General features: G+C 42.3%; 3 protein-coding genes across 3 annotated transcripts in view; 1 reads left to right on the top strand and 2 right to left on the bottom strand.

Annotated features, from left to right (window-relative positions):
• Nucleotides 1-3601, bottom strand: part of pnpla7b (patatin-like phospholipase domain containing 7b) — a 217252-nt gene extending 213651 nt beyond the window's left edge. Inside the window, 3 exon segments of the mRNA XM_084338011.1 lie at nt 192-266; nt 2471-2520; nt 3499-3601. Of these exon segments, the coding sequence (XP_084194137.1) occupies nt 192-266; nt 2471-2518 (123 nt within the window). The 5' untranslated portion in view covers nt 2519-2520; nt 3499-3601.
• Nucleotides 3602-13741: 10140 nt separating this feature from the next.
• Nucleotides 13742-15325, top strand: mrpl41 (mitochondrial ribosomal protein L41). Its single transcript, XM_084319804.1, has 2 exons — nt 13742-13781; nt 14328-15325. Exon 2 carries the CDS (start codon nt 14367-14369, stop codon nt 14772-14774), a length of 408 nt encoding a protein of 135 aa, XP_084175930.1. The 5' UTR covers nt 13742-13781; nt 14328-14366; the 3' UTR covers nt 14775-15325.
• Nucleotides 15326-15447: 122 nt separating this feature from the next.
• Nucleotides 15448-25218, bottom strand: part of dph7 (diphthamide biosynthesis 7) — a gene marked incomplete at its 5' end in the record, with an annotated part of 86636 nt that continues 76865 nt past the window's right edge. The window contains 4 exons of the mRNA XM_084338028.1: nt 15448-17799; nt 19259-19431; nt 21308-21373; nt 23437-23509. Coding sequence (XP_084194154.1) covers nt 17312-17799; nt 19259-19431; nt 21308-21373; nt 23437-23509 — 800 coding nt within the window. The 3' untranslated portion in view covers nt 15448-17311. The remainder of the gene's footprint in view (nt 17800-19258; nt 19432-21307; nt 21374-23436; nt 23510-25218) is intronic.

The following is a 25218-nucleotide window of genomic DNA, read 5'->3' on the forward strand; positions in this document are numbered from 1 at the left end:
AAAAGTATACTACTTTTGCAACGTAGTTAAATAAAAGTTGTGAAAATGTGGTTGCGTGTTGTGTCAAGTGTACATATATTCATAGCACGGGGAGGCGCCGTGGCAGTCCGGCCCCTGGCCCCTTGGGTTTCTGACAATGTGGCCCCCTGAACAATTTAGTTGAATAGCCCCGATGTAGTGGGTTGGTTTACCATAGTGCTTTCATACCGCTCCTCGACAAACTGCCGCATCCGGGCCTTGATCTCGGCACCGAGAGGAACCAGGCTCTGAAACAACCACAGAGACAACATGGAAGCCATGGAAAGGTCATGGAAAGGTCATGGTGTTGGTTGGTTTCAAATAAGTAGTCAATAGAGAGGTGTAGTCATGGTCACGTCATTGTTGTTTCTGGCCGGTCCACCTCGCTTGAAATTGCAATGTATTTCCAATGGACACATTTCTAAATCGTCTAGTTTATATAACAAATAAAGCATGACCATTGGCATGGTGTACCTTTCGGTGTGTATTCATCCACAATCTATAGCTCAACATGAAAATGTTCGCAATTGATCGTAAAATAATTACGTGTAATTTTATTTCAACCAAAAATCCTGGTAAGTGTAGTTATTTTTTAACAACAAATTAAACAACCTTTTAACTAACTTTATTTCAACCAAAAATGCTTAAACAATAATGTTAGTGATAGAAGGGAACACATTTTGTGTAAAATGGAAAGCTTGTCAATGTTCATGAGGCAGAATTATTACAATAGCCGATAATACATTTTCCCAATGATAAATATATACGGGTGGACCGTGCAGGAAACTAAAGTGACGTCAGACTACACCTCCCTACAGGAAACTAAAGTGACGTCAGACTACACCTCCCTATAGGAAACTAAAGTGACGTCAGACTACACCTCCCTACAGGAAACTAAAGTGACGTCAGACTACACCTCCCTATAGGAAACTAAAGTGACGTCAGACTACACCTCCCTACAGGAAACTAAAGTGACGTCAGACTACACCTCCCTATAGGAAACTAAAGTGACGTCAGACTACACCTCCCTACAGGAAACTAAAGTGACGTCAGACTACACCTCCCTATAGGAAACTAAAGTGACGTCAGACTACACCTCCCTATAGGAAACTAAAGTGACGTCAGACTACACCTCCCTATAGGAAACTAAAGTGACGTCAGACTACACCTCCCTATAGGAAACTAAAGTGACGTCAGACTACACCTCCCTACAGGAAACTAAAGTGACGTCAGACTACACCTCCCTATAGGAAACTAAAGTGACGTCAGACTACACCTCGCTATAGGAAACTAAAGTGACGTCAGACTACACCTCCCTATAGGAAACTAAAGTGACGTCAGACTACACCTCCCTATAGTGTGTGAGTAAGCAGTTTTATTTTTTTCTTCTTCTTTTTTTCCCATTACTCTTCTCAAAACTAATTTGGAATTGCGTCTGCTGCAGGTCTGCCCTGTGCCAGAGGGGCATTTCACAAGCTGACATTTCACAACAGCTGAGAACTAGACGTTCTACATAGCCTATATTTTATACCCAGCTATCAGGCCTAATCTGGAGCAGATAAAACACACATTGGCTCAAAGATGGATTGGCATGTGTTGCGTAACATTATATCGATCTGGCACACAGTCTCACAGTACAATAAACTGTACATGCATCATTATCTCACATTACATTAACCATTTCACTACCACACTACCAAAGGGTTAACCCTTTCACTGTGACAATACAGAAGGTTAATAACCCTTCCACTGCCACACAACAAAGGGTTAACCCTTTCACAACCACAGTACAGAAGGTTAACCTTTCACTAGTAGTGAAAGGGTTAACCTTCTGTAGTGTGGTAGTGAAAGGTTAACCTTCTGTAGTGTGGTAGTGAAAGGTTAACCTTCTGTAGTGTGGTAGTGAAAGGTTAACCTTCTGTAGTGTGGTAGTGAAAGGTTAACCTGTAGTGTGGTAGTGAAAGGTTAACCGTCTGTAGTGTGGTAGTGAAAGGTTAACCGTCTGTAGTGTGGTAGTGAAAGGTTAACCTTCTGTAGTGTGGTAGTGAAAGGTTAACCTTCTGTAGTGTGGTAGTGAAAGGGTTAACCTTCTGTAGTGTGGTAGTGAAAGGTTAACCTTCTGTAGTGTGGTAGTGAAAGGTTAACCTTCTGTAGTGTGGTAGTGAAAGGTTAACCTTCTGTAGTGTGGTAGTGAAAGGGTTAACCTTCTGTAGTGTGGTAGTGAAAGGTTAACCTTCTGTAGTGTGGTAGTGAAAGGGTTAACCTTGTACTTTCCACAGCAGAAAGTCGTCTCAAATCAGACTACGCCTTTTGACAAGGCCAGTGAATATGTTTTATTTATTTATTTGTTGACAGTAGTAGTAGTAGTTATTTGTTGACAGTAGTAGTAGTAGTTATTTGTTGACAGTAGTAGTAGTAGTAATGTCAATGATCTCTTGACAGTGTCGGCTACCGGATATATACTGCAGCTCTCCTCATCCTCCTTGTCTTCCAGGTCCATGCCTGATAGAGGGGAAAAAACAGATGTGATTACAACATAGTGATTAGAAATTTAATCAGTTTTGAATCAGAAATCATGACTATTTGCAAAAGCAAACGTTTTTGTGGTAGTCTGATAATGCACTGCTTCATGTTGATAATAAAGGGAAATAGGTGATTGGTTCTAGTCAGAGGGCCATATCTTTTTGAGATATCTGGGTAAAAGTGCAAAGTCTACAACAAAGAGATCGAGGACACACTGGTCTCAGGTCAGCGTGTGGAAACAGAGCTGCCACAGAGACCACCTCATTTGGCCTGACCGACCGACCGACCGACCGACCGACCGACCGACCGACCGACTGACTGACTGACTGACTGACTGACTGACTGACTGACTGACTGACTGACCGACTGACTGACCGACAGGGGCTGAGTGTAACTGGACACCCACTCGGGCATTCATACTGGAAGGGTCGCGCCCACACACACACAGGGACACACACACACACACACACACAGGGGGGGGGGGAACCGACAGCTTCATAAACAACAAGCGTCAAATATTGTTCATTCATTAGAGAAAGAGAGTTTCAATGTCGTTATAGGAACCAGAACAGGCTCAATATGACAGCAGCTAATATACACAGCTGGCTGCAGGACTCCTGAGTTCACTCACATGACACCATGTGTGGAGCTGTGACTTTCACCCCCCGCGCGCGGCCAGATCACAAACAAACTTATGTAGAGACACAGACGCCATACCTCTGTGTGCATTTGCGTGAGTGAATAAAAACGCACAGCAGCGTGTGATTTAATGCGAGTTAATAATCTAATTAAATATGTTGACTGAGATTGTGCAACAATAACAACAACCAGTGCTCCTCGGTGGCCCCGTTATTATTATGCAGGTTGCCATTGTTGCCTTTCACCCACACTCCGTTGCGCGGACACGCTGGAGCTGACAGAGTCAATAGCGATTAAAATCAAATGAACGCGACTTACCTTGTGGTTTTCGACCGCGCACTTTCCTCGCGCAGCTCTTTTTGTGTCAAAGTGTTTTGTAAACACATGCCTTGTTGTCCGCCGACCCCCTGGTGGTGGTGCGCTGTGTCCACGTGTCCAGCATCTGCTTTCTCAATTGGCTGTCCTGTTCTCACATGGGCCCCGCCCCTTTCGTGACTGTGATGCACCGAGTGAATCCACAGTCACTTCCTAGCCTAGGGGTTCCCAAACTGTTCAGGCCGCGGCGCGACCCCCAAATAACGATGTCAGAGAGCCGCGACCCCCACTATTATAGGAGGTAAGCATTTTTTTTAAGTATATATATATTTTTTATTTTTATGTTTTTTTTTTTTTTTTGTTTATAAATGGAAATGTATGGTTGAAACATGCAAACGTTCAAACGCACACACACTAATAAGCATTGGAGGCTTTTAACCAGGGCCAGACGGGAAATCATTCAGGCCAGCGAATAGTGCGAAATATAGCCCCAGTCAGGACATTTTTTGTTACAAAGACTTCATTTCCTGCATTCTGGTGCAGGAATCTTTTTATTTGTACCCTTTAAATGCTAGTGTTTGTGATGGCATCACAAATTATTGTTAAAAAACAGGCTAGCATATGTAGCAACAACACTGATTTTGATGGATTTTCAGTTTTTTTGTAATGTCAGATTGAAAAAAATACAATCTTTTATTCAACTTCAGCCCTGATCATAACACCACATATTAATTTGATAATTCTAACCCTTTAAATGCCAGTGTGTGTGATGGCATATATTTGCAATATATCAAATGCAAAGTAGATTTTTCTGGGGGGGATTATTACAGGCTAGCATGTGTCAAAAGACTGGCTGTCACAAAACAGTCACATCTAGACTGAGGCCTTTAACCTTGAACTGGAGAGCCTGGACTGGTCAGATGAGCTCAATGGTACACTGGTTGAAGAAACCTGGCTTGGCTTTGTGGTAAATTCCCACAGACTTTCTACAATAATTTGAGGTTATTGTAGTACAATACAATGAGATTGATTATCTGGAAGGAGGAGGAAGGGATCATACGTGATAGAATTGTTGGTCTCCTCATCCGACTTAAGCAGATGAGGAATAAACGTGTACGCCAGACAAACCAGAACTGTAGTTCAACTCAACTGATTTATTTGAGCCAGGGCCAAGAGTGAATAGAAGGTTGCCTTTTACATACAAAAGATTATCAGAGAACATTAACAGGGCTGTCTGTGTACAGAAATATCACAATCAGGTTTGCATCTCAAACCTCAATAATGTACATAAAACAGTCCCTCGTCAACATAATTTGAACATACATAGTTTACTGTAAGCCCTTTTTTGCATATAAGTAAGCCTGGTTTCTAAGCTAAGTTACATTCTAGTCTAACCAAACATACGGGTTCCATCCGGCTTACTTACATCAAAAAGCAGTAGTTTCTCTGGTCGGGAGGAGCGGTGGAGCCCAACCAGACCCCTGGGGTTGTCCGGTCTGAGGGCTCCCGAACTACCATTTTGTATCCCCTTATATACCATCATTTCTAGCCAATAATGGAATTCAGTTCACTATTACAGTTGATCCAATCAGGCGTCTCCTGTGGGCGATCTCTTGTGGGGGCTGGCAGGGTTGTGGCGACGTGATGGGACAGAGATAGAGGGGGCCCGTCGGTGGCCCACGTCCGTGTGGTCCCCCGCTGAGCACAGAGGGGTTCTGCTGGTGGCCCCCGTCCGTGTGGTCGCGGTGTTGGGTCTTGTCTCACGAGGGGGGGTGTGACATGATGTCCTCTGGTGGGGGGGTGTGAATACACTTTGACCCTTTGGGCCAAATTACCATACAGTACTAATCTGGCCACATAGTGGGGGTGGAGAATAGCTCTCTGTCACCCCTGTTTCATCCATATTTAGCACTGAAAACCCACTCTGCTAGTTGGCAGAGCAGCTGTGATGATCTCTAATTATTCACACATATTATTTATGAAATTCAACTCAATATTTACCACATTTCCCCGTTTTGACGATTCTTATCGTCACATATGATATATTGACTTGATTTTCTATACATACTAACCATACAAAGGATTCATTTTTTCTAAAATTAAAATTCATTTTTTCAAAATGTCTCCATTTTTTCTTTTTCCATTTTTCTTTGGTACATATCATCAATTAGCTTTCTTGTCTTCTTCTTTTCTTTCCCACATTTCCCCTGACTATGGCCCCCTCCCGGGAGTCCTGGTGACCCATTCATCCAGATCCCCATTTAACCTATTCTGCCTTAAATGAAACAGTGTTTACCACTCTTTCATCCGGCCTTGTTCCTCTGGGCACTTTGAATATGCTAAAAACAATTAAAACAATTTAATCTAAACATTACACATTTAAAGTATAATCCATCCCAATTTTTTAAAATTACAGTATTCGTTTACATGATCTGGGGAGGACACAGAAATTATTATTCATTCTTTCATACATTTTGCTTCTCCTCTCTTGTTAATTCCTTTTCCAAGACAGCCCAATCACATTTTGCATAATCAACTCAGTTGGTCTTCTCACCTCTCCCCCCTTTATGAACATCCCATGGACATAACACCTACCACCTCAGCGCACAGTCGACAGGGAGGGCGGAGCAGCACTCAAGGGAAAAAATTTTTCACCAGAAATTATCGGCCATAATCTACACCTAATATCCTACCTATGTGTATGTGTTTAGTACTCTTGCGTTGTGTCATAATCTATACCAGTTGTTACCGTTCAGTCACCTCCCGTTCAACATACCAATCAATCACACAGAGGCCCTTGTTCAACGCTTCAACAGTCTCTGACCGTTTTCGCCCCCCCCCCTCTCCACCCCATGTCGGCCAGCCTCAGCTGAAGCCAATGTTTGTCGGCCTGTGACCTCGTCATATTTTGTCCCATGACTGTATTTCCATGAATCTACAGACGACTCCGTCAGTCTGGAGGCTTGTCCCAAACCTCCGGCCTCGGTATCCGGGGCTATATTGAAGGAGGGGCAGCGTCTACAAGCGACCTCTCTCCACAATCCAACAATCTCCCACAGGAACTGACTGAACGGGTTCACACCATTGTGTCATAATCTAATGAAATGTATTCCTACACATCTTCCATGATTCCCCCACCTGTGACAGTCCGTCCTCCCCCTCGACTGAACCTGCGAGGGAACAAAAACACAAAACAAATTTTCTTCACACAATATGTCAAATATTCTCAAGAGAAGCCAAATGTTCAATCATTATGCAAACGTGATGGGACCACTTAACTGCCATCGATCTGATCCAATGCATCCCAGCCTCGATCTGTCCCAATGCATCCCAGCCTTCAACAGTCCTCTCACCAGATCATGACAGAGAAACAACAAAAGGCAAATAATCAAAAAAAAACATTTCCACAGATGTGAAAGCAGATCAATGAAATCAACCAGCTCCAACCGCAGACCACCTTAATGGTTATTTAGAAAGAAAAGAAAAGAAATCTAAAACCCTACATCTAAACCTCATCACACCTATCATTGTGATTTTGACACCTTTCAAGCCCGCACAGTCTCTCTCTACAGGCTCCATCCACACCCATACCAGACATTCAAAAAGAAATCAAACCAAAATGAAAGTAATAAAAACAAACTCCTTCAGCAAAACAAATGATATGACTCAAACACAATTTGTTATTTTTAAGACTAGTTTCACCTTAAGTGAAAGCTAAGTTGTGTGTGTGTATGTATGTGTGATCAGGTTGTGTGAACGTGTGTCTGTGTGTGTGTGTGTGTGTCTGTGTGTGTGCCTGTGTGTGTCTGTGTGTGTGTGTGTGTGTGTGTGTGAATGGGTAATTAAGGCTTCCTGGCCCCCACCCCCAGCTCAATCATTCACTGAAATCAAAAGGACATCTCAATCTCACACATACACACAAAAATCAAATTTAAATAAAAAATATCATCTGTACCAACTCAACCAAACATCCAATTTCACAGTGTCACAACACATTCAATCCTGAGAGTTATTTTTTTTTAAAGAAATAAAAGCAAAACCCAATCAAACATCACAATTCAACATCATCCACCCAACATTCATATTATAAACATATATCCTTTCACCCCACTCGTTAATCACCTCACATCTTTTGACAAACAAAGGTTAGTTCCCCTGCGCTCATCTCTTCTGCTCTCAATATTTGGCTAATCCAGTACACACTTTCTCACCATACAGTCCTCACTGTATCTTCTACTCCTCACATCCAGAGGAAGTCTGGGAACCCCCTCAGCGATAGACCTCAAAACATACCCAGTGTCCTGAGAGCCAAAGCTAATCCTTCTAATCAAACAGGTAGCCCTCCAATGTAATTAACCTCATCTGAACTGGCTATCCTAATTCAATTACTGTGCTCACTCCTCCATCAGCTGTGTTCTGTATTAGCACGCTTCCTGTCTCAACATTTCCCCCGTCATAAAAATAACTGCCAACTGTTCTCTCACTCTACAACTGTCTCCTGCATCTTCACCTCTGACCTCTCTCCTGTTGCATCTAATCTCACGCCATCCTGTCATAAAAGAACCAAACATTGTAAGCAGCTGTACATCTCGACCCCCCTTGGGCCGTTTACTGCTTCAAAAGGATTCCTACCCCCCGGGCAATATAACCTTCTCAACTTTTGTCTCTTCCATGCTCCATGCATACAGTCTCCCCTGAGCATAAAGGCTTTTGACACAAAGACCCTATCTTCTTACTTCATGAAATAACTCCATCTGTAAATCATTAAATGGTTAATCACACTTCTACATCTTCCAGAGGCAAGCCGCCCCCAGGTTTTTGAATTAATCACACATTCCCAGGGAGAAGGCTAACCCCCTCCCCAGCGTATAAAATCATTAAGGATCAATAAAAACAATCATCTCGATCACTGTAAACACAACCATATCAAAATTTGTCATTGCAGCAAGCCTCCATCAATAAATTATATTCTCCTACAAGTCGGAGGCTTGTGTCAACAACTTAACAGTGTATTAAAGATTTACCAATCTAAAACAAGCATAAACACATGTCCTAACCATATTAACAGTGTATTAAAGATTTAACAATCTAAAACAAGCATACACACATGTCCTGACCATATTAACAGTGTATTAAAGATTTAACAATCTAAAACAAGCATAAACACAACCTCATTCATCTCTGAACAATTGCACTCTAAACAGATTTTAAAACTCACATCTTCACAAAACAATATTTATGCATATTACAAACACCAGCATCTTTCATTTAGAAAAACATTATTAGTGGTTAGGTCCAAATGCTCCTTTCTCCATACACGAGTGATAAATTGATTCTACTGCATTCTACTTTGTAGAACATTTTACCAATTTTCAATAAAAGTTATGATGTATTTAAAACGGGTGACTCCGTCTCCGGTCTGCATCCCCTTAACAACTGTATGTTTTTAACTGTACTTATTTTTAATCCATCACTACTCATTCCCCCCTGGTTAAAAATATACCCCTGTGCATCAAAGACAATAATACAATCTACCCAGTATAGCCGGTTTTATGAATCCCAGTTTAATTATGGGCATGTATCCATTATTCCATTTCTCCTCAATAGGCTCACTGTATTGTTTGCAGCCTAAGTAAACCCTTATTGACTATCTCCCCTAACCTAACCACCAGACATGTTACATCTCCTCCCCTGTTTACACAAAAATACAATGCACAATATACAAATACCGCCATATTACATAATGCAGAATATTCTCTTACCCGTTATTTCTGTCCCCTGAGCGAACTATCACGAATGCACTAGACCCAATCCACGCTGTACCACGCATGCGCAGTAGCAACCGATGCAACCGTTATAACGTTGCCACGACAACCAAAGTCTGCCACGACATTCATAACATGCCCCGACATTCATAACCTGCCACGACATTCATCACGTTCTCTACCCCTTCCCCAACATCATTCTCAAAACTCGAAACGTAACGTAGGCCTTCGACACTGTCAATCACACCATTCTGATTGACAAGCTAAAAGCAATTGGTTTTGATAGTTTATCAGTGAGCTGGATACAATCCTACCTGGAGTGGAGAGAACAGATGGTGGAGGTAAACGGTACCCTATCCCCCCCCCCCCCCTCACAGTGAACTGTGGGGTTCCACAAGGAAGCATACTAGGACCGCTACTGTTCCTAATTTATGCAAATGACATGTCGTCAGCTTGTGACTGCAACTTGTTCCTGTTTGTGGACGACTCAGCCCTGCTGGTCTCTGACAAGAACAAGTTACAGGTTGAAAAAAACCTCAGCTCGGAACTAGGCAAAATCTGCATATGGCTCGCAGACAACAAACTATCATTACACATGGGCAAAACAGAGTCCATTCTCTTCGGTTCAAATAACAAACTCAGCAAGACCGACGGCTTCTCAGTTACAGTGGGTGACAATATTGTCACAAGGAAAGATGAAATTACCTACCTGGGTTCCATCCTAAAGGCTAATCTTTCCTGTGACAAAATGGCATCCAATGTAATAAAAAAAGTCAACCAACGAACTCAATTCTTGTACCGGATCTCCTCTCTGGTAAACAAGAATACCCTGAAGACTCTGGCAGGAGCACTCATTCAGGGATACTACGACTATGCTTGCACCTCATGGTACCAAAGCACACGGGTTAAGTGATCATTATATGATATTCTGTACCCGCAAAAAACTAAAACAAAAGGCTGGCTGCCACAAAACAGTCACATCTAGAGACCTCTAAACCTACTCTAGCGAGGCCTTCAACCTTGAACTGGAGAGTCTGGACTGGTCAGATGAACTCAATGGTACACTGGTTGAAGAAACATGGCTTGGCTTCAAAACCAAATTCTCAACAATACTAAACGACATGGCCCCCCTAAGAACCACCAGGGTAAAAAATCGCGCTGAGCCGTGGATGTACTCCGAAATACTGGCCGCTATGAAAACCAGAGACAAAAAATGCTCTGAGTTTCGTAAAAGTCAGTCAAAGCTTACTAAAAGCACGAGCAGTGAACTCCAAGCCCACGTGACTGAACTCAAACTAGAAAGAAACAGACTAAGAAACGACGTAAACTCCATGATCAAAACTGCAAAAAAGAATTTCATCAATGACAAAACTGAGGAAAACAAAAACAAACCACGTGAACTTTGGAAATTACTCAATAATCAACTATGATGCAGTAAAAAACTCAAAACCAGATTCTCAAACATAAACATAAAAACGGACAACACGCTCATCACAGACAAGCTGGATGTAGCCAATTACTTAAACATTTTCTTCACAAACATAGCCACAACACTGGTAAACAAACTACCCTCCCACTCAGGGCGTTATGGGGTAGAACACATAGTAGCTTACTACAAAAACCTAGGGGTCCACAAAGACGACTTCAAGCTGGAAATGGTAACAACAGATGAGGTACTCAATAAACTGAGCGCCCTCCAACCTAACAAGGCCACTGGCCATGACAACATCCCCTCCAAATTCCTCAGAGACTCAGCAGCCGTCATCACCCCAATCATCACACACATAATAAACCTCTCCATAAAACAGGGACACGTCCCCAAGGACTTCAAAATTGCGAGGGTGACCCCTCTGCACAAAAAGGGCAGCAAATTAGACCCAGGCAACTACCGCCCTGTTTCTATTCTCACCTCCATCTCGAAAGTCATGGAAAAAATAGTCTACGAACAGGTCGAAAAGTACCTAGCGGAAAAAAATCTAATCTATGAATTCCAATCTGGCTTCAGAACATCCCACTCCACTGACACATGCCTTCTCTATTTGAATGACCACATCAAACAAGAGGTGGACGCAGGCAAATACTGCGGCATGGTCATGCTGGACCTACAAAAGGCCTTTGACACGGTCAATCACTCCATTCTGATTGACAAGCTAAAAGCAATTGGTTTTGATAGTCTATCAGTGAGCTGGATGCAATCCTACCTTGAGGGGAGGGAACAGATGGTGGAGGTAAACGGTACCCTATCCCCCCCCCTCACAGTGAGCTGTGGTGTTCCACAAGGAAGCATACTAGGACCGCTACTGTTCCTAATTTATGCAAATGACATGTCGTCAGCTTGTGACTGCAACTTGTTCCTGTTTGCGGACGACTCAGCCCTGCTGGTCTCTGACAAGAACAAGTTACAGGTTGAAAAAACCCTCAGCTCGGAACTAGGCAGAATCTGCATATGGCTCGCTGATAACAAACTATCATTACACATGGGCAAAACAGAGTCCATTCTCTGCGGTTCAAATAACAAACTCAGCAAGACCGACGGCTTCTCAGTTACAGTGGGTGACAATATTGTCACAAGGAAAGATGAAATTACCTACCTGGGTTCCATCCTAGAGGCTAATCTCTCCTGTGACAAAATGGCATCCAATGTAATAAAAAAAGTCAACCAACGAACTCGATTCTTGTACCGGATCTCCTCTCTGGTAAACAAGAATACCCTGAAGACTCTGGCAGGAGCACTCATTCAGGGGTACTACGACTATGCTTGCACCTCATGGTACCAAAGCACCTCAAAGGCGCTAAAAACAAAATTACAAACATCTCAAAACAAACTGGTCAGACTACTGCTTGACCTTACTCCTAGAACCCACCTCACCCCTGCCCACTTTGACAACCTAGGATGGCTTAGAGTAGACGACAGAGTACAGCAACTTGCAATGGGCCTGGTCTACAAGATACACTACACGACCAAGGTACCCATGTACATGTCAAAATACTTCCCAAAGGTCAGTGAATACCACGATCACAACACCAGAGGGAGCTCCACAAATCATGTTAAACCCAGATTCGGCTCAAATAAGGGACTAAACACGTTTCGCAATTATGCCACATCAATGTGGAACGCCCTACCCAAAGCTGTAAAGGAATGTGGATCACTACCCACTTTCAAAACCTCTCTCAAGGGACACCTACGGGAGACTGCAATTCAAAACTGGCCCCTGTAAATATCCTAACCCAACCCCCTCCAATGTACAGTCATTTACCTAGTATGGTTTTGTCAATATTCCAATGTACAATTTTGTTTGTTTGTACAGTGTCTCCTCCCCCCCCCCTCAATGTACAGTTTTGCTTGTTTATACAGTGTGTCTCCCCCCCCCCCCCCCCCCCCCCCAACCACCTCCAATGTAAATTACCCATATATGGTTGTCAATATCCCAATGTACCCAACCCCCCCCCCCACCCAACCTCCTCCAATGTACAGTTTCTACGTCAAATGTATATACTCCCTTTTCTTGACTCCTTCTGTATCACAAACAGTACTGTATTTGCAAATCTGGTATGTCATAAATGTATAGATGTAGCAGTACTGACTATCTGTATGTCATGTATGTCATATATGTCCTGATGAATTGAAAATGGGGGACCCTGATGTAAACAAGACGAAAGTCTTTCTCTGGTCTGCATCCCCTTAACAATTGTGTGTATTGAGCTGTACTGTATTGTACCCATTCTGCAATCTGTTAATAAAGTTTTCAATCAATCAATCAATCAAACCTCAAAGGCACTAAAAACCAAATTACAAACATCTCAAAACAAACTAGTCAGACTACTGCTTGACCTGACTCCTAGAACCCACCTCACCCCTGCCCACTTTGACAACCTAGGATGGCTTAGAGTAGACGACAGAGTACAGCAACTTGCAATGGGCCTGGTCTACAAGATACACTACACAACAAAGGTACCCATGTACATGTCAAAATACTTCCCAAAGGTCAGTGAATACCACGATCACAACACCAGAGGGAGCTCCACAAATCATGTTAAACCCAGATTCGGCTCAAACAAGGGACTAAACACGTTTCGCAATTATGCCACATCAATGTGGAACGCCCTACCCAAAGCTGTAAAGGAATGTGAATCACTACCCACTTTCAAAAGCACTCTCAAAGAACACCTACGGGAGACTGCAATTCGAAACTGGCCCCTACAAATGTCCTAACCCAGTTGTACAGTAAATGACCAAGTATGGCTTTGTCAGTATTCCAATGTACAGTAAAGGCTTTCGAAATAGTGAAATGCCACGTTGGCCTCAATATTTTCAAAACAAATGATATGAAAAGGTTCTGAAATTAACAAGAATGTGATAAAACATTTGATCAGTAGAAATCCGTTTGTTCCCCCAATATCAAGATGGCGGCGGTCTCGTGACGTCAGAGTGTCTTCGAGAATGGCCAATCAGCGAGCGCGTTACTCAGACGTCATGCGGAAGTAGTTGCTGCTGCTCCAGGACGTGCGTCGTGTTCCAAGGTGAGCTAGTCGATCTGCTATCTATAATATGATATATTTGGTTATAGTTGCTGTGTATATTGTTGAATAGACGTCAGGACATTTGTGTTGTCAGATGTAGATGTTCCTTAATAATCATGTTTAGTGTCTTGGAATGGCACAGTGTGTGATATGCAACGTTAGAGTAACGTTAAAGTGACTGTTGGGACAAGGACGGGTTTGTACATAAAGTAATTAAAGGAACACGCCGACATTATAGGCAATGCGTTTACACTTTACAGTTTTCTCCAGATAATTTACTTTGTGTTTAGTAGAATGATATCCGGCTGCAAGCTAGCCTAGCTTAGAACAAATGAATGGAAGCGGATACGGACCAGCTAGCCTAGCTGTTGGTCAGGGCAGAGGTCCGTTTCCTCTTCCATTCATTAGAGCTAAACTGCCAGCTTTCTACTGAAATGACTCTGGAGAAGAAAGTATGCACATTTCCCATAATGTTCCTTTAATGGCTATATTCACTGCAACAACAAAAAAAATAGCTAATCTTATTTTGTATTTCCATCTCCACAGGTTTCCCCTGCTGTACTGTCGGTCCGACCCGCAGGTGCCATGGGTGTGTTGTCGGCACTGGCGCGGGGCTTTGTGAGAGGAGCAGACAGAATGTCTGAATTCACCAGCAAACGTGGCCCAAACACCATGAATAAAGGTAGAACTGCCAGGATCACAGGGCTGAGGACCTGCAGTAGAAAGTTTATGCCCATACAGGCTATGATTCCCCAGTTTGTGGTGCCCAACTTGGAGGGTTTTAAACTCAAACCCTATGTATCATATCGCACCCCTGACGGAACCGAGCCCCCTCTCACCGCAGACAGTCTGTTTGCGGAGGTCATCGCCCCCCAGATCCAGAAGGACTTTGAAGAGGGCACCTTCAACAAGGATCAGCTGGAGAAGTATGGATTTGAGGTCACCCAGGAAGGAAAGCTATTTCAACTATACCCCAAGAACTGGGTGCGATAAGGAAATACTCCCCAAGTTAAAACTAAAAAGGCAGTTGGCTCAGACCATGGAATTAAAAGATCAACTCCTCCGGATTACAAACTCGACTGCAGATCACAAACCACCTTGTGGCCCCAGTTTACTTCCTGTCGGTTACTTTACTTCGTATCTCATCAAACAGTCCTGGGGCTCCCTGAGAGATACGATCCCCTGGGGAGCTACATTATCTCCAGGGATCTTTTAGCATGTTGCACCAATAGATGCGCTGAAGTGACGTAAGCCGACCCCGCTTCTGCCTCCTCTCTGCCCGCAGGGAGCGGAGACGAGTGGCTGGGCGGTGCGTGATCATAGGTCACAGACTACACTCGTTTGAGATGTCCTGGTTGATAACAAGATGAGACTGCTCAAATGGCCAATAGCTAACCCCAATGAACACATGGTTATTTAACACTCACTCTAGGCAAATAAATCAACATCAGGACTGATTTGCAAGATGAGATGTCCACCATGAAACTGCAACAAATGTAAATGTATTGATTAAAATGTGTAATAAATGTGGAATAATTAGACAACCTGAAATAAACTGGTTTTGATATGTACTGTAATTATTATTATTAATTTTTTACATCAATCCCCCAAGTGTGTCCATAATCGCCTAAAGGATAAAGATTGGGCTGCTTTTCATATTTTCTTGGTACCGGGACATAGGGTAGTATTACAAAATAAGATTTCTCCACATGTAAAAAATGACATGACTAAGGAAGGTTCATTATCAGGGACACCTAATGCCAGCAGCGCAATCACGGGCTTCTAATGTGCTTACAGAAAGGAACCCCTTAGCATTGTTGTACCAAATTCATTCACACATGGTTATGAAGTATTTAAAGACGACGTCCACTGAAATAGACTGGTTGTAAATTCGGCAAAAATATGGACACTTATGGTATGTACTATGTACACATTAGGCTTCATACATGATTTTCTTTCTAAAGCTTCTCCAGCAAACGGTACACAATCATGACTTAATATAAAACAATGTCAAATTAAATTGTATCAAAAGTCAAGTTAGACCGCGCTCTCAGTATCTGACACTGGGTGCTGAAATCCCAAACATTTAAGAAGAATAAAGCCGAAGGCCGGACCAGCACTCTCAGATTTAAAAAAATTAAATTGTATACCATCACATTGCCTGCCTTTTCCTTATGTGGAGTGCTCACCGCTCATAATGTAAAACTACAACGGGAACATAAAAAGGCACATTTTAGGAGGTCTACTTTTGTAGAATTACAACCTAAACGTTAGTGACCGTTTTGGAATTCCCTATTAAAACACAAGTTAAGAATTTGACACTTTAGCCCCAACCCCATCTTTGATGATGTTGTTGAAGGCAGAGTCCACGCTGTGCTTCATACTGGATGCTAATGTTTATTTTACATTACATATGTAATGTAGTGAAAGGGTTAACCTCTAGTGTGGTTGTGAAAGGGTTAACCTTTTGTCATGTGGCAGTGAAAGGGTTAACCTGTGGTTGTGAAAGGGTTAACCCTTTGATAGTGAAAGGGTTAAACAGGCCACTCCGGTTTCAGGGCTTTTTATACAGAATGTCGAGCGGCCGCAATACTTTACATTAAAACTAGCCAGTAGGGCTGGGTGATATGCCCAACATATCACAATATTTTTGAGTTTTGACAGTACAATGGTATCGTTTTCCAGTACAAATTACAATGTGATGACATTTTGTCTATCTTGTTTATTAACTTATAAACATATTTTTTTAATAGTAAACATCCATACCGTTGCATTGATCCATGAAGGTATACCTTACAGCCCTAGGATCCAGTATGAAGTGCAGCAGGTGTGTCTGGAGCCGTCAACAAGTGTCAATCTAACCCACAATGCAAAGCATCTAGCATCCTCTTCAGCTGTTAACAAGCATTAGCGCTAACATTTGCTACCAGACAGATGGATAGATACTTTACCAATCCCCTTAGGGAAACTAGGGTGTCACAGCAGCAGTAAACAGCAGTCGTGTTGCAGGTGAAATTATACATATCTGGAGAAAAGTATATAAAAAGGGAAAAAAAAAAAAAACAAGCTACCACTAAATGTTACATCCAACACTAGTTGGCATTAATCAAACATGGTGTTTGAATAACAGTAGCTAGTGCTGGATGCAACATTTGGTAGCTTGATATTTTCTCTAATTATTGAAAGCCAACGTTTGCACAAATGCTAACTAACAGCAAAAATGTGTTAAATGCTTTGCATTGTGGGGTAGATTAGGGAGGACTGAGTGACATACTTAATACAGTCCCCCATTGTCCTGAGAAAGGACTCGAACCTATAGACTACAGCGTATAAGTAGTAAATAGCTCTATGGGTCCAGCTTTCTTAACTCCCTCTTTAATTCAGTTGTTAAAACGGGCGCTGGTTGACTGGGTTTTGTTGGGGCTTCCAAACAACATCCTCTCTGGACGAGATACATTGTGCCCATATTCTGTTCAGGCTATACATTCTGTTCCACTTGGAGAAGATATAGTTCCATTAGCTCTAGATGACTACAATGTCAGCTTAGCCAGTGCTCCAGCCTGGTCACAGTCCCCTCCTTCGCTCTTGCGCTCCCGAACCCGGGTGGCGGCGTGACGGGCCTCCTCAGGAGGAGTCCAGTAGTCCCAGCGCCACACGTGCAGCATGTGGTCATAGAAGGAGCAGCTAGCCAGCAGGCATGACAGCGAGGGGGGGCTGTTCCCCGCGGGGTCGAGGGGTGGATCCGCCACAGAGCCGGTGGAGGCGGCGGCCGTTACGCTCTCGGGGATGTAGCGTCCTGTATCATCCTCCAACGAGGTGTCGAAGCTGGCAGTGGGAGATTCGTATTGAATCCTCAAGTGTCCCGTGCTCTCCGCGTGGCTCTCCTTGGGTTCTACGGTCCGAGGCAAGCAGGGGGCGGGTCCCTCCTCCAAGGACACCCGGGACCAGTCGGCTCCGTAGGCCAAAGAGTTGTGGAGGATATAGGAGGCTACAATGGGACACGCTCCTCCGCTGCCCTCTAGAGGAGAACAGAGAGTTATGGAGGATATAGGAGGCTACGATGGGACACGCTCCTCCGCTGCCCTCTAGAGGAGAACAGAGAGTTATGGAGGATATAGGAGGCTACGATGGGACACGCTCCTCCGCTGCCCTCTAGAGGAGAACAGAGAGTGATGGAGGATATAGGAGGCTACAATGGGACACGCTCCTCCGCTGCCCTCTAGAGGACAACAGGAAAGCAACAATGCTACAAAAAAACTTTGTATAGAATAGAAATACTTGACACTGAAATTTTACACTGCAAATCGCTCAACATTAACACTTTGAGTGCCAACGACGAGATTTCTCGTTAGTTCATGCCAACCGTTGAGTGCCAGAGAGACGAGAGATCTTGTTTTTGATATTTTTTTTTTTTATTAGCGATTTTCATTCATATTTCATCAATCTAGCCTCACGTTACCACTGGAACTCTCTCTGAGCTCCATTGGGAAAATACCGCCCCCCTATCGTCTCTCCGGATGGTACTGCACCCCTTTGGATTGGATTGAATGAAACGCATGGAGAAAAAAAAGTCCTGCTTCCACATTTTACTTGTCAGACAAGTAACCCGAGACGATCGAAGTCATCACCGACCACCAGAACAGCGGATAATGTGTATTTCCAGTACCCAGCGTTAGATCAATAAACGCGATCGATATTTGGAATGGCGATCAGGAATTGGAATAATCTTTTTGGAGAACATCTGATCTGAGGTAAGGAATCTATTTTACTAGTGTTGGGATAATCAGAGCTTTTCCCACAGATATATCAACGTGGGCCCTATGTGTGTATGTGTGCGTGTGCTGATCAGGAAATAAGATAATAGATTTTTCACCCCCGCTTCCCTAGCGTGCATAAATACACATATACTATCGATAATCTAGCGTTTATTTGAAAACGATTCATAAATAGGCCGAAAAATTACACAGTTTTTTGTGTATTCCAGTAAAGGGCGATTATCACTGAATCTTCTGAAATTTTCTGAAACTTTCAAGAAACGAGCGTTTTTTCAAAATGGTATAAAACGGAAATTAACCGATTAAAAAAAAACAATCTGTTTTGACAATGTTGACTGCAAACAAGTCATTGATCAGCGACGGCCATATTATACACATAGCCATAATTTAAGATATAGTTTATGCGTTCGCAAATATGAGAGCTCTATCATTGAAGTGGGTGTTGGCACGCAACAGGGTTCCGGGGCACCGGACCCTTGGCACTCAAAGTGTTAAACATTTAGACAGAACAAGTCACGAATAAGAATAACAAAACGCCAAAGAACATGAATAGAATAAAAATATACAGTAAATAAATACAGTAAAAATATACTGAAGTCTACAGTAGGTGTAACGCCAACACATTACAGTTACACATGGCCAGGGAGAAAGGTTTCTGAAGCGTTTAGGAGAACGTAGGCTCCAGACTCCCCTCACACTCACCTAGGGCTTGCTGGCAGTGAAGTATGTGGAAGTCATTGTGCATGCATGCTGCCAACAGGAGGTGGTCATGGATGGGATGCCACTTGAGTCTCCACACACCACCACCCAGGGCGCTCTCGCCGAGAGGCTGGCGCATGTTCCTGCCATCCCACAACAGGACCTGCTCATCGTAGCTGGAGAAAAATAACTCTTTAGTCAATCTCCATACTAAACTATGGAGGCATTTCCAAAAGCATCTCGGCAATAAGAGCCAAGGGGCAATGTTTCTCCCCAGGTCCAATGCCAAGACGCATTAGGTTTGTATCTATAGGGAGGGAGGTGTAGTCTGCCGTCACTTTAGTTTCCCGCACGGTCCACCCATATAGGGACTTATCATTAGGAAAATGTATTATCGGCTATTGTAATAATTCTGCCTCATGAACATTGGCAAGCTTTCCATTTTTTGCACAAAATGAGTTCCCTTCTGGGGCGCCCTAGTAGCACACCATGTATCGCGCTGCGTCGCGAAGCGGCCACGCCGGGTTCACTTCCCGCTCCCGGTGACTTCCATTTGTCGCATGTCTTCCCCGCCTCCTCTCCCGTTCATCCTCTCCTCATCTGTCGGTCATGTCTGACCATGAAAAAGCGATAAACGCTAAAAAAAATATCTAAAAAAAAATTATAAAAATGAGTTCCCTTCTTCTATCACTAACATTATTGTTTAAGCATTTTTGGTTGAAATACAATTATACGTAATTATTTTACGATTAATTGCGAATTGTTTCATGTTGAGCTATAGATTGTGGATGACCAATGGTCATGCTTTATTTGTTTTAAACGAGACGATTTAGAAAATTATTATCCCGATAAAATTATTGATAGCTCTGATAAAAATATATATACCGGTACCGGTATATATATATATTTATTTATTTTTTTACATTTTTTTTAATTGTTTTACACTTTTTTCTTTTCATGTCAACGTTCACACGCACAATATATGCTTACTTAGGATTTGACTTGATTCAACAACAAAGCAGTCGGGGCAATGGCAAGCCAAAAACGGTCGAAAATGTGGTTATTTGAAGTTTGGAGGTAGGTAGATTACATTTTTAGAGACTAAAGTACAGAAAAAAGGTACCGTTGGGTACCGGTATCGATTCACAGGTACCGGTACCGTATCGGTTCAAATGTGAACGGTACCCATCCCTACTGACAAAGCACAATACCTGTTGGTTTTTAGTTCACTCATTGTTCAGGGAAACACATTGTTAATGACATTGACGGATTGTGGATTTTGTGATTGACTCAAATTATATTTATTTGGAAAAATAAATATAGTCACTTTATTTGAAGAGTCAAAACTGTTCTCTTGGCTTTGTTTTTTTCATAGTAGTAACGCTCATGTCATGATAAATCTGGTTAGGTCAACACTACAGGAATATACATATATTTATTACATGGCGTTTTCACATTCGCCGAAATGCTTGCTTGTGATTGGTCAATAGCGCGCGTCAGAGGTCAGTTATCAGACAATAATGACCGCTGTGGGACAATAATGACCGCTGTGCGCAGCTGTTCGCAATCAAGCCCACAATAATGACCGCTGTGCACAGCTGTTCGCAATCAAGCCCACTGACATCAGTGCAAACTGCCGGCTGCCGGGGAAGCTGCTGGGGGGCGGAGCGACGAGCACTCAGCGGAGCCAGAACCAGTGTTACTGTTGCGAGTCGATGTAAAATGAATTAGGTATATTGTTAGTAAGTTAGCCATGTAATAAGCGGGATAATGTATAGCTATACTCGATCATTGTCGCAAAATAATTGACCTTCACTGACGTTTAAAACACCTCGCCGAGGCGGCTCGGTATTTTAAACTACGTGTCGGTCAATTATTTTGCGACAATGACCTCGTAGCTATACATTATCCCTTACATATATTGGTTATCGGTATCGACCTTGAGGAGCATAAAGTTATCGGTATCGATATCGGGGTCAAAAAATCAATATCGTGCACCCCTAATAATGTGGTGTAGTGCGTAGTATGGCGTTAGGTCCATGTATTATTTACCTGCCCGTAGCCAGGACGTGCTCCCGGTGTGGGTTACTGTGTACACTGCAAACACCCATCGAGTGCCTTCAAGAGAAAAGGCTAGTGAGAGACATCGGGTTTTTGTTGAGACTCCCTACTTTGCCTGCTGCAAATAACTTACGCATTCCTTTCTGTGGGACCTCTGTTGCCAAATTCTCATTTGTTTATCAAGGTGCAGTGATGTGGAATGATATACAAAATCTAACAGAAACATGTTTCAACTTAAATACATTTAAAAGCAAGCTTAAAAAATAACCACAGATCCCATAGTCTGTAGTATCCATGTGTATTTGTGAGTATTCTTTTTTTCAACATTATAATTGTTGTATAATGCTGTAGTTCAAGTTTCAAGTTTCTTTATTAGTTGTCATACAGAAGTACAGAATACTTTTATATAAAATGCTTCTTTCTGTTTTGCTCCAGATATGGTGCTAGATACAAATAGATAAGTAAGTATAAAATAGAAGTCAAGTACGTAGACAAAAGTGTTCAATATATACATATATACAATGTACAATGCAGAGTAGAAAAGTAACTGAGTTACAATACAATATACCAGGGCTATTCAACTGGCGGCCCGCGGGATGATTCTGACCAGCCCGCAAAAGATTACATGATAATAAAAAAGAATAAAAGAAAATATATCTTTTTAATATTTTTTTTTCTTTTACTTTTTTCTTTTCATGTCAACGTTCACACGCACAATTGAGCCAAAAGTCACTAAATTAATGACAGATTTCATTGATAAATTGAGGGAAAACTTTGCAAGTCGATTTGATGAATTTGACATGCCCAGAGAATTGATGCATTTTGTGAGCAACCCATTTGCCAATGTAGCTGCTATTTCCACAAAAGGACAAGAGTTCCTTGCATCACTTCACATTGATGAAGGTCTCCTGCAACTTGAAATAATTGACATGCAAGCATCATCTGCTCTGAAGCAGGCACTTGAGAATGAATCCACCACAACATTTTGGATAAAGTGTATTCATGTCAACACATTCCCCAAAATAAAAACGCTGGCAATATCTGTGCTAACAATGTTTGGCTCAACATACACCTGTAAATCCAGTTTCTCTCACATGAATGCCATTAAAACAAGCAACCGTGCCTCCTTGGCAAATGAGCATTTGCATCACTGTTTGCGGGTAGCCCTCACTTCCTATGAACCCTCTTTCTCTGCCATTGCCCAGTCAAAGAAGTGCAATCGCTCTCATTAGATGTGTGTATGTAGGCTAGGCCTGTCTGCCCCCCACCCCCCCCTGATGTTTGAGAGTTAAGAGTGGACAATAAGTGCTAATAAGATGCTGTGATTTGCTGTTGTTGCACAGACATGAAGCACTTTTTCATAAGCTCAGCTGCACTATAAATGTGTTTTTTTGTTCAAGTGTTGATGTTAGAATGTTCAGATGCACATCATGCACTTGTTTGTTTTTTATTTAATTTTTATATTGAAATGTTGAAGAGGAGATGTTGCAGTTGTTGCACAGTCATAAATGAAGCACTTTTTGCAGGAGATGTTGCAGATGTGGCACATAAATTAAGCACTTTTTTTGAAAAGTATACTACTTTTGCAATGTAGTTAAATAAAAGTTGTGAAAATGTGGTTGCGTGTTGTGTCAAGTGTACATATATTCATAGCACGGGGAGGCGCCGTGGCAGTCCGGCCCCTGGCCCCTTGGGTTTCTGACAATGTGGCCCCCTGAACAATTTAGTTGAATAGCCCTGCAATATACTATATATATTGCACAACAGTACAATGCAGAAATGGGATGAGGTACAATTTAGGTACAATTTACAGTAAGGTGTAATGAGGTATGGGTTGTAGTGCAAATTCTTTGCCAATAAATATAAAGTGTGTTGTATTGTATGTATCTGTGTGTATGAGAGGGATATGCGCATGTGTGTTTGTGCATAATGTGTGTGTTGGGGGGGCGGGGGTTCTGTCTAGTTATCCTATATAGGTTTAAGAGGGGAGGTCGCTTATAAGCCCTTGGGCTTTTTGACCTTTCCTGCACATTTGAACTGTTCTTCTTTTATTCCAGAATGTATGTTTGTAAGTGCAAATAACAATACATAAATAAACAAATGCATTTTGACACCCTCACCTCTTGCTGATGAAAGTGGGGGAGGAGGGACCCATCCTAAGATCCCAGCCCTTAAGTTTGCAGTCATCTCCACCTGGTGCATGACACACACACACACACACACACACGTTGGTAATGTAGAAATTAATCTCCAAGCATGCAGACGGTTCAACATGAACTCACCACAAATGGTTATGGAAGATAAAGAACAGGATGGGTTCCCACAGACATTGGAAAATGAAATTCAATGACTTTCAAGTACTTTTCCAAGCACTGTTTTTCATTTTAACTCATTCAGCGCCAGTCACAAGAAAAGTCAGATTAACTCGCCAACCGTTCAGCGCCAATCACAAGGGAAAACTCGGGTTTTAATCGTTATTTCTTTTATTAGCTATATCCATTCATTTTTCATCCATCCAGCCTGATGTTATCATTGGGAATGGGGCTGAGCTCGCAAAAGGGCAAATACCGCCGCCTACGCCTTCCAGCCGGTATTGCACTCCATTAGAAATGGTGCAGTTTCTTTTCTGGGCCGATCTGAGCCCTGCAGGTGGGGTCATTTCATGTATGCACGAGGAGACATAATAATGATAATCTAGCGTTGATTTCAGGAAGATTTCGATAATCAGGCGAAAAATTACAACGTGATAAGTGTATTCCACTAAAACGCTATTATCGCGTATTTTCCTGGGATTACTAAGAATCACCAAAACTATACTCATATTCAAAACGGTATCAAACGGAAATGTACGGATGAAAAAACAATCTGTTTTGTGCATGTTGACTGGAAGCAACTCACTGACAATCGACGGGTGTATTAGACCCATAGCTATAATATAAGATATATTTTAAGCACTCGCAAATTTCTCCGTCTCCCCATTGATTAAAGCGATGGCGTTCTAGCGCCCCCCCTGGCTCCCCGACCCCTGGCGCTGATTGAGTTAAAGGGCATTTAAAAGGATACAATTCACTTTTAAATGCCGTTTTTTTTTTTTATAGAAAAAATAATCAGATCCAATATTTATGGCTTAAAACCAATTTCCGACAATTAGTTACACTTTAAATAAAATATTTCTTGATTCAGAAAAATTTTATCATGGATGAACAAAACTTTCAATGCGAATGGTTGATTTGAATTTCAATGACTTTTTAAGCACCTTGTTAAAAAAAATTGGATGTTTTCAAGGAATTCCAGGCCTAGACTTTTTTTGGTAAAAAATTAAGCACTTCAATGACCTTGTGTGAACCCTGTGCAAGTGACTCAAACTGGAATACAAAGCCCCCCCATGATCAAAATGCATCAGATATCCAAGGCAAAGTCAACAACATGCAACATGTATAAATTCCGGTTTAGCTGTAGAATGGAGTAGGTCGCATGTGACACAGCTGCTCACCCGTTATTTTTTTTTTCGTTTTAAAATCATAATTATATACCATTAATGCGTTTAAAACTTGACGCATATATCAACTGAGACTATCAACTAACTATATTGACCAAAAGAATCGAGATGCCATCAAGGAAAGACCCAAGGAAAGACCAAAAACCAGTCGAAGAGGTCCCGCTGCGGGACCCAGGATACGTACAGCGGACAGCAGAAAGTATTGACTCGACAGAGGCCGCTTCAAGTTCAACCCCATCAAAGACCTCCGCAGATACCGAACATATCATCCGGAAAATGGAGGAAATGGGGAAGACAATGGAGAAGAGAATGGAGGTAATGATCACAGAGAAGAGAATGGAGGAAATGATCACAGAATCACAGAAGATAATAACTCAAAAAGTAGATGCTATTAAAGAATCTA

This window comes from Notolepis coatsorum (assembly GCF_963971535.1).
Source record: "Notolepis coatsorum genome assembly, chromosome: 1".
Taxonomy (NCBI): Eukaryota; Metazoa; Chordata; class Actinopteri; order Aulopiformes; family Paralepididae; genus Notolepis; species Notolepis coatsorum.